Source organism: Sebastes fasciatus, chromosome 23, assembly GCF_043250625.1.
Source record: "Sebastes fasciatus isolate fSebFas1 chromosome 23, fSebFas1.pri, whole genome shotgun sequence".
Taxonomy (NCBI): Eukaryota; Metazoa; Chordata; class Actinopteri; order Perciformes; family Sebastidae; genus Sebastes; species Sebastes fasciatus.
Genome location: NC_133817.1, coordinates 4,728,028 through 4,737,375, shown reverse-complemented (window position 1 = coordinate 4,737,375; position 9,348 = coordinate 4,728,028). Strand labels below are relative to the sequence as shown.

Below are 9,348 nucleotides of genomic sequence, written 5' to 3'. Positions count from 1 at the left end.
AATAACATCTGTGAGGCACTCACCATCTGCGTGTGGTTGGGATAGAAGGTTTGTTCATTCAGGGGGAATTTCTCAGCGCCGAGGGAGTGGTAGAGCTTGATCATCTGAGAAAACTGCAAGCAGAAATAAACATGACAGTCAGACATTTATTTAAGCAGCGGAGGACAGACATCTGAGGCTAGATAGAAATTACACCTGTGTTCATCATTCGTAATGGCATTCCCAGATGCTTATAAAATGTGACCCAGTACAGTCAGACACAGCTCTGAACACCTGTTGCCATAAAAGGAAAATCTATTTTCAGATCCTTTCTGACAGACTTCCTCTTACCTGCCTTACCTACTTCAGTTAATGGTGTTGAACATCTAGCTGTGATTTAATATAACAGTGAGGTTAGCCGTGGTCTTAAAAAGCAGCTCAGTTCATCCTTGAGTTCCAGGCTGCGGTCAAAAAGGACAAAAAAAATGATGTCCTAATGTCTTTTCCTAACCACTTTTCCTTGACCTCCACGGAAAACGTCACGAGGTCAAGGAAAGATGTGAAGGAGAATTCATAAGGACTTAAGAAAAGAGGACTGTGGCACTCAGAGAATCCGACTGAACTTATACTGGGTCCTGTAATTATGATGCGACGGCAGCGGATGTTAGTGAAGCGGGTCTGCCGCGGTGATGAAACCGCAATGTTACGAAGACGGACAACAAAATGAAGAGAGGAGTCGTACGGACGGACAACCCCAAAACATAATGCCTCTTGCCACGGCTGTCACCAGTGCGGAGACATAACAAGTTTGGGAACCAAACATATTTCCATACAGTATATTATCATTCAATAATGATAATAGTTATTAGGGCTACCAATCGATTAAAATATTTAATCGCGATTAACAGGATCGGAAACCCTCACAGGTACTGCATTTAGCATAAAAAATATGCTCCAATCATAACATGGCAAACTGCAGCCCAACAGGCAACAACAGCTGTCAGTGTGTCAGTGTGCTGACTTGACTATGGCTTGCCCCAAACTGCATGTGATTATCATAAAGTAGGCATGTCTGTAAAGGGGAGACTCGTGGGTACCCATAGAACCCATTTACATTCACATATCTGGAGGTCAGAGGTCAAGGGACCCCTTTGAAAATGGCCATGACATTTTGGAGCGTTATTTAGCCTCCTTCGTGACAAGTTACGGCCTGGTTGGTACCAATGGATTCTTTCGGTTTTCTAGTTTCATATGATACCAGGATCTATCTTTAAAACTGAGCCAGTTACAACCTAAAATTGCGTTAATGCATTAAAGAAATTAGTGGCATTAAAACAAATAAGCATTAACACGTTATTATCGTGTTAACTTTGACAGCCCTAATAGTGATGGATTATCTGTCAAAAAACGTTCATTTTCCAAACCATTTGATTTTCACTGAGCATCACGATAAACAGAAACATTGTGGCTATTTAAAAATGTATGGTATGCTTTGTAAAATAGGTAACAGAGCTGTATATTTGTGGGAAATGAGCTACATCATGGAGAAGTGCATTCTTTCACCACATTACGGAAGTATGTGTTGTCTCTTGTGGAATGTACTTGCTCCTTTGAACTTGTACTGTAGGTTACAAGACTACAATTATGAACTCACGAAGACCTGAGCATTCACAGCGTTTTCACTGTTTTTCCCTCTGAGTACAGAGTGAGTAATTATGTGTGGATGGCGGTGGAGGCCACTTGCTCCGCCGACTCCAGAGACAGGTGTTACGGCTCCCTTTAATAGCCCAAATAAATCAGTCGTGGAGGGAGTGGAGCCGCCGAGGGAGGGACTCACGACACCTGTGTGTGGGTTAAAGTAGAGCAAAGAGAGCAGTTAAAGATTTGCTTACCACCCAAGGTTTGCTGCAGAAGTTGTAGATGGAGAAGAGAGAGTTGCTGCTCTGGACGCCGCCGAAATGCAGGCCGATCACGAGGTTCCTGAAATCCTCACCGGGGACCATGCTGTAGGCGTGCTGGCGAATCAGGACGAAGTCTGGCTTGAAGGACCTGCAACAAGACGGACGTGGAAATGAAGACCATCAGATAGTGGCATGGTTTGGCATGGTTTGGGTTACCAAGGTTCTGGGAGAGTTTAATCTGACTTTCAAGGACTTCCACAACTACACTCTCGGTTGGGACGGCGTTATCAGCTGTAACCGCAGCAGTGCAGAGCTCATTTGCACGAACATGCACAAAAATCATATGTGGCCGGCCCGGCTACATCAATAAAGCACAGAGAAGCTGGGATTACAACAAACACGGGCAGGAGAGTGACTTCATTCCCTGCTCAGGTAGACATTATTCCTCTATATCTTTACATAGCAAATAGCTGCCTGCTGCTATATCAATGCTCAGAATATTGAATTTAGCACCTTTAAGTAAATTCAAGGTTCTGAGGATGGGGTCTCAGGACAGGATCATCAGCAGCATTTGGACGCATAGACATATATGATGATAAATTTCCCTTTTTTAAACAGTAACTGTGACCTGACCGTGCTCAGGTCACACATCACCACCCGGGCTCCACCCGGGCCGACAGCTCCGTCAGCACATTAACACGCCGTATCTGGGCCTTGTGTTTACAGTGGAGGGCTCCATTATTCAGCGACCGTGTCGGGCTGAAAGGGGTGAGGAAATGCTCCTCGGTGCACCTTAATCTTTTTGGACCATCTATCCAATTAACACAGCCTAATCCTTTCCTTTACAAACTGTTCTGGGAGCAGGGCCAAGTGAACCATCGGCCACCTGGAGGCCTCGTTTAAAGATTTAAATTTCACATTAACGCAGGAAATTCACTTTGACAGCAGCTGTGTTTTACCTTATTAATGCTTTCAGTTTGGATTCAGGTATTGCGCAGCTGTGCATGTTTCAGATTCCCATCATCGATTGTGACCAGCAGCTTCACAAAGCTCTTGCTAGATTACTTTGGTTAACTTGCAGACACTTGCCCATCTCACATGCACAATAACAAGACTCGCTCAAAACCGAGTATAGGTCTGGACCATCTATGGTCAGTCTGTGAATTTCTGGCTAAATTCTTCCACTAATAGTCAGTGGTCATGTCTATAATGTTAAATCCAGCGTTACACGTCCACCAGGTCCGACGAGGCTATTATGCTATTTGCGCTGAGACGCCCTTGTCACCGGATCTGGTGGAAATGCGAGTGGAACCTCTGAAACACTCTAACACCTTTTCATTTTGAAAGAGCAATATCCAATGAGGAAAATTCAAGACTGGTCCAACCAATCGTGTAACTTCATCACTCAGTCAATCACTCACTCAGTGACAGATTTCTGCGGTTTGTAGGGCTGGCCCTCTGCGGTCCAGACAAAAATATGCTTGCATGTATGCACAGGTATACACACACACACACACACACACACACACACACACACACACACACACACACGCAGGAAGTAAAGGGCTGCAGGTTGTAGGGTTGAAATTACAGCCAGGCCCTCAAACAGGCTCTGGGTCCTCAAGTGTTGCTTATGTTAGACGGCACGGACGGCACTGGCAGGATGACTGAGGAGTGATCTGGTCTCGGCGACAGAGCGACTACAGCTGTTCCTCCCTGCTGCTCCACTCAGCCGCAGTGGCAGCGGACCAAAGGCTCTGCTATTTATACTGGATGAAGCTGTTTATTGAGGCTCCAGAACCAAACCAGACTCAACAGTTCATGTGAAACACAAGTTCCTGATAAATGCACTGGCTGATTTGTGTAACGTGCTGTTTCTAGCAAACACCCCAAAGTTAAAAGAGAACAACATTGTGCGTAAGAGTGTGCATGGGAAGGTTTAAGCACCAATTCAACTTCTATCAGGCCATTAAATAGGCGTTGTCGGTCGCTATAAGCACCATAGATGTGGGTCAGTAGGGGCCTACTACGCCTACTACGTTATAAAAGTGAAAGTGAAGCTTAAAAGTAACACGTTATAACATGTAAAACTGAATGAAATGACACTTTTTGAACACAAACAAAAAGGCTTCCTTAGGTTTAGGCACCAAAACTACAACTTCTTTAGGTTTAGGCACCAAAACTACAACTTATTTAGGTTTAGATAACAAAACTACAACTTCTTTAGGTTTAGGCAAAAAAAAAGTTAGTTTTAGACAATAAAACTACAACTTCTTTAGGTTTAGACAACAAAACCCTGTGTTTTGTGTGTTCTTTCGGTGATCTACTATGTGAATAGATGATAAAACCTACTAGAGTGTGTAGTAGGCCCTTACTGACCCTTATCTATGGGGCTTATAGCGACTGATAACACCCATTTAATAGCCTGACAACAGTCTAATCGGCTGTTTTGATACTGCATGAGCCAAGGAATTGACTTAAAATACACCTGTACTATCAGCCTAAAACAAAATGTAGAGCTGCATCCAATTATCATTATCATTCCTATTATTATTTTCTCAATTAATTGATTCATTGCTCTATAAAATGTCAGAAAATAGTAAAAAAAAAAAATGCCCATCACAACTTCCAAGAGTCCAAGGTTGTTGTGCAGATGTACATTAGTTAAAACATCTTATCGCTTGTTTTTATCTATTATGATCACTACTAGAAGCTGATAGCACAGGAAAACTGTTTTCTCTCCGCGATGCTAAGCGCATGCATGCATATAACGATACAGACTACACCTTTGTGCTCCCTCATTACCACAGAAAGGCCAGATGCAGGAGACATTCAGCTCGGTGGGATGGCTTTCACCGGGCCACGGTTAATGGAGCCAGTGCCCTATAGCAGCAGAGCATTACTGAGGTTTGTCACCCATTAACTTTGTTTTTCTGTCTCTTCACTCGGACTCGTTATGCGGAATCAGGGCTCCCCGCGGCTCGTGGATTACACTGAAGCGGCACATTTATGCTTTACGATCCGAATCGCTCGGGCCCCCCCAGTCATCACATCGCGGGCGATATGCTAATGCGCCCTTTGAATGGGTTATCGGTGGTGCAATAAAGGCTGATAACAGGCACTGACAGGGGGGATGGCAGGGTTATAGATTAGGACATGACGAGGGAATGGATCCATGTGGAATCATGAGCACGATCATAACACTTCAATGGTACATTGAGCAAGATAGAGGTGCAGGCGTGCTGGAAATGAATATCCATCTGAACATTCATTCTTGAAGTCGAGTCAAATAAACCTGTGAAAAGGGTAACAGCTTATAACTAAAAGTTTAACTTTCAATACTAGTGAATCTGCCTTATGTGATGTTATTGTCACATATGACGAATTCACTAGATTTATTCATAGAATCATTTCACACTACCGACAGATTTTTGACTTGTTAAAAAGACTTTAATTAATATTCAAAGTGACGCTGCATAATTGTGCTTGACGTATGAGAGAGTCATGGGCTGTTTGTAGGGAACTGTAGCATGCCGCAAAACATTAAAATATCTAAAGCTGCTACAATCAATCTTTTTGTATTAACAAATTATCTAATGACTGTGTGCACTTCACACACACCCACAGAGAAGCATCACCGGACTCAGATGTTTGAGCTTATGTCTTATGGCATCATATCGTGATATTTTGCGTGGCAATATTGTATAAACACAGATGTCAAGTATCGATCTTTTATTATATAAACTATTAACCTCTGTCTTTCAGAGGTTGTAGCGGGCTCAGTCTTAAAGCTAGAGTGAAGGTACTAGTATCATATGAAACTATAAAACCTAAGGAATCCATTGGTACCATGTCATGTAAGCTTGTCGGGAAGAATGCTAAATAACGCTCCAAAGTTACGCAAAATTTTGGCGAGGAAAAACTGGCTTTACCATTTTTAAAAGGGGTCCCTTGGCCTATGACCTCAAGATATGTGAATGAAAACTCTGAGATGAACAGAATGATGTTCTGTAAAGAGTGATAGCGACAGGCAGGTAATGCTCAAAGTGCCAATCAACATGTTTAAAGCCAGAAAGGAGTTCACTACTCTCTATATCTGTCTGGTTATGAATACACTGCAAGCCAAACAATTGTACAAGACCTACGTACGATATACTGCACAACAATGCCAACAGGATGTTTTCATCAGCGTTCCGAGAGCAGAAAACTATTCAAACCCAAGACAATGTGCTGCCATTTTATCCTCCAGATGCATTTATCATACAGAATCTCTGACCTTCTAATAGGCTCCACAGGGATGTCTGAATTGCGCAGAGCATTTGTCTTTATACCGGCCCTGTGCCTGGCTCAAAGGCTGGTACGGGCCTTATCTTCCTCCCATCAGTCTGTCTCTCAATGATAAGGATAATCGGGGTAGAACTCCACGGGAATGCCACAAATGTCAAACAGTCCATACCGAGGATCAGCGCAGCGCTCGTACACAATGGTGCATTGTGCCAAACTGGCTCTCCGTCATCGGAGTGAAATGCACCTTAAGAGAGAAAAGTCTGTGCTTTCCTGCTACGAGGACAGACGCTACAGTAAAAACTCAACTCTACATAGTGGCACAAATTGTTATGTGGGCTTATACCACAAAAAAAAAGTTTTTATTGTTTAAAAAAAAAAGTGATTTGCTCTCTTTCTGTTAGATGAGAAGCTTGATACCACTCTCATGTCAGTAAGTATAGCTGGGAGGCTGAAGCTAGCTTAGCATAAAGACTGGAAGCAGGGGGAAACAGCTAACCTAGCGCTCTCAAAATTTAAAAACTTGCCAAGCAACACCTCTAAAGCTCACAGAGTAACACATATATCTTTTGTTTAATATAAATACTAATGTAAAAACGACAATTTGTGGTTTTAGGGGGGCGTTGCGTGCTGTAAGTGTTTCTTGGCTTAAAGGTGCAGTGTGTAGGATTTGGCGCCATCTAGCAGTGAGGTTGCAGATTGCAACCAAGCGTATAGGAGAGCTACGGTGGCCGATGCGAAAATGTGAATGATCCTATCTAGAGCCAATGTTTTGTTTGTCCGTTTTGGGCTACTGTAGAAATATGGCAGCCGGTTCTGTGAAGAGTACTCGCTCCGTATGTAGATATAAACTGCTCGTTTTAAAGTAACGAAAACACAACGATTCTTATCTTGAGGTGCTTATACACTAAAGAAAACATACTTATTTATATTGTATTCAAATTTCTGCCAATACATCCCCGTAAATGCTACACACTGTTCCTTTAATTGAGTCCACTACACAGAATTGTGCCACATCAACTACAGATTACAATTACAGGCAACCAAGACGGAAAAATGCTCAAGTCAGGCTCTGGCTTCTAATTCTGAGTTGGCAATATATTGAATTTTGTTGTTGTTGTTATTAACAGAACCACTCCAAACATGTAAAACAGCTAAAGTTGCCAGTTTAGGCTATTTAAATGACATGACTACAAAGCTAGAAAGTGGGAGGAACCATCTTGGAATAATTTGTACACACCCCCCAAGTGGGAATAACAAGAGTTTTCCCTGTTCTTCTGCTAACAACACGTGAATGCAGCATTGTGTTGCAGATGTCAAATTAAGTATTTCTGCTTTGTCTACAGATTAAAGAAACAAGATACAACGTGTTAGCAATTTAGCTCAGCTTCCAGTGCTATGTGAAGCTAATCCACAGACAAGAAGGTAGGGTTGTGCCAAGAAGGTAGCCTACAAATTGTGAAACTCTCGCGAGATGGATGAGGTTAGGCATTGACCTCGAATGGTTAAGGTTAGGACAGGTCGTCGGGCAGCGAGTCTAGCAAGAGTTTTTGCACGTTTTCCCAACTTGTGGGTTACCTTCTAGACACGACCACATGAGAGGGGAATTAATCTTCTCGGAAAGAAAGCAAATACGCATATTCTCCCAAAATGTCAAACAATTTAAAGTGTTATTATGGTTCTTTAAGAGATGACAGTTTGAAAAGTACTTCAATGGTCAAAACATCTAAAGCATAACATCAGTAAATTGGACTTTAGGGAGTCTAGTTTTATCTCCATGGGTCGCTCACTCAGTTCTCTCTGTTGCAACTTTACTTTGTCTTTAAAGGCCAACAAAGCTGCATTATTATTAAATTACTATTGTGCTTTGTGCAATATGATAATATAATAACTGTTGCAAATCCAAAGCAATTAAATGAATCATTCACATGTGAGAAGGATTGCCTTTTGGCAGCAGCGCAGCAGTAAGAAAATGATTAGTCCGGTCGAACATTAAACAAAGACGTTACCTTTGGGGGTTTACTTTAATTCTGACTTTGGCGCTCTGATAATGAAAACATTGTATGCTTTTGTTAAATGATAAACATCATCAATCAGAAACGACTAGAGGGTTTCCAAAAAAAAACAAAAAAAAAACCTCTGTCCACTTAATCCAATTCTGTGAAAATCAGCATTTTTGTTTATTTGAATTGGTGGATTGAGATCCACTTGGCTGACGGCAGGGAACAAATTGTTAAAGTTTGATCAAAGGTGGACAGAGTGAGTTTTGGAAAAGCGCTCTGTTGAAATAATTGGAAAAAGTAAACAGATAATGACGCCGTTCTGTTGTTTTACTTTTTGAAAGTTGTGAAGTTTTACTCCAAAAAAAAAAAAAATGTTTCTTTCATTGTGTTTTTATCTGGAACTGTAACGCACAGAACGCCCAAAGCACCCTGAAGAAGTCTCCATCCTCTGTGTGTACAGTGACTCCCCGTAGCCTAGCATCACGCTGTGGTCCCCTGGCCTGGATCTAGGGCTCCCTGTGGTTGTGGCCGTGTGGCTCCAGGCCCGGTGGCTCCAGAGCGAGCTGGCAGTGGCTCCGATCCGGGGCGGTGGCCCGGTCAGGGCAGCCAAAGCTCTCAGCTGCAATCGCACTCCAGGGTTCATCTCCAACACCGCTCTGAACGCAGCGAAGGTCACGTAGAAAACAAAAGGGACGCGCGCCAACGACCAAAACGCCTCTAAAATCCAAACAGGCGAGGGTGTAGCTTCGGCACATCTTCTAGCAAAACAATTAGAGAATGTTTAGTTGCTTAACGGTGATTGTGTTGAGGATTTGGAGAAAGAGTCCCTCGGGAGGCGGATGGAATGAGGAAAGGAGCTTGTAAGAGCGATAGAGCACCAAATGACCTCTGGCAGGAGGGGAAATGAGTGTTGTTAGGAGTTTGAGTGAATTAGCGGGGCCATTTGTATTCATGGCTATATTACAAAAGCGGGGATGGTGGAGTGGGCCTCTGTATGCTTTCATTACAGTCACAGCGTTCCGAAAGGAAACCACTCCGCAGGCCTCCTAAAGCCATGTCTGAACTCAGCGCGTCTGTGAGCGGGATTTATTTGCTCGGTAACAAGATGAACCTGTCTGAGGTATTAGGTGTTGAGGGCGCTCCAGGCAGACAGTTCCTTCACTGATTAAAATGGGCTTTCA

At 42.9% G+C, this 9,348-nt stretch overlaps 1 protein-coding gene across 2 annotated transcripts in view; it reads right to left on the bottom strand.

Annotated features, from left to right (window-relative positions):
* Nucleotides 1-9,348, bottom strand: part of syn3 (synapsin III) — a 109,706-nt gene that overhangs the window by 60,674 nt on the left and 39,684 nt on the right. For both annotated transcript variants that reach the window (XM_074626175.1, XM_074626174.1), the window contains exons 5-6: nt 1,872-2,028; nt 24-113 (exon numbers count right to left, since the gene is read on the bottom strand). In XM_074626175.1, coding sequence (XP_074482276.1) covers nt 24-113; nt 1,872-2,028 — 247 coding nt within the window. The remainder of the gene's footprint in view (nt 1-23; nt 114-1,871; nt 2,029-9,348) is intronic.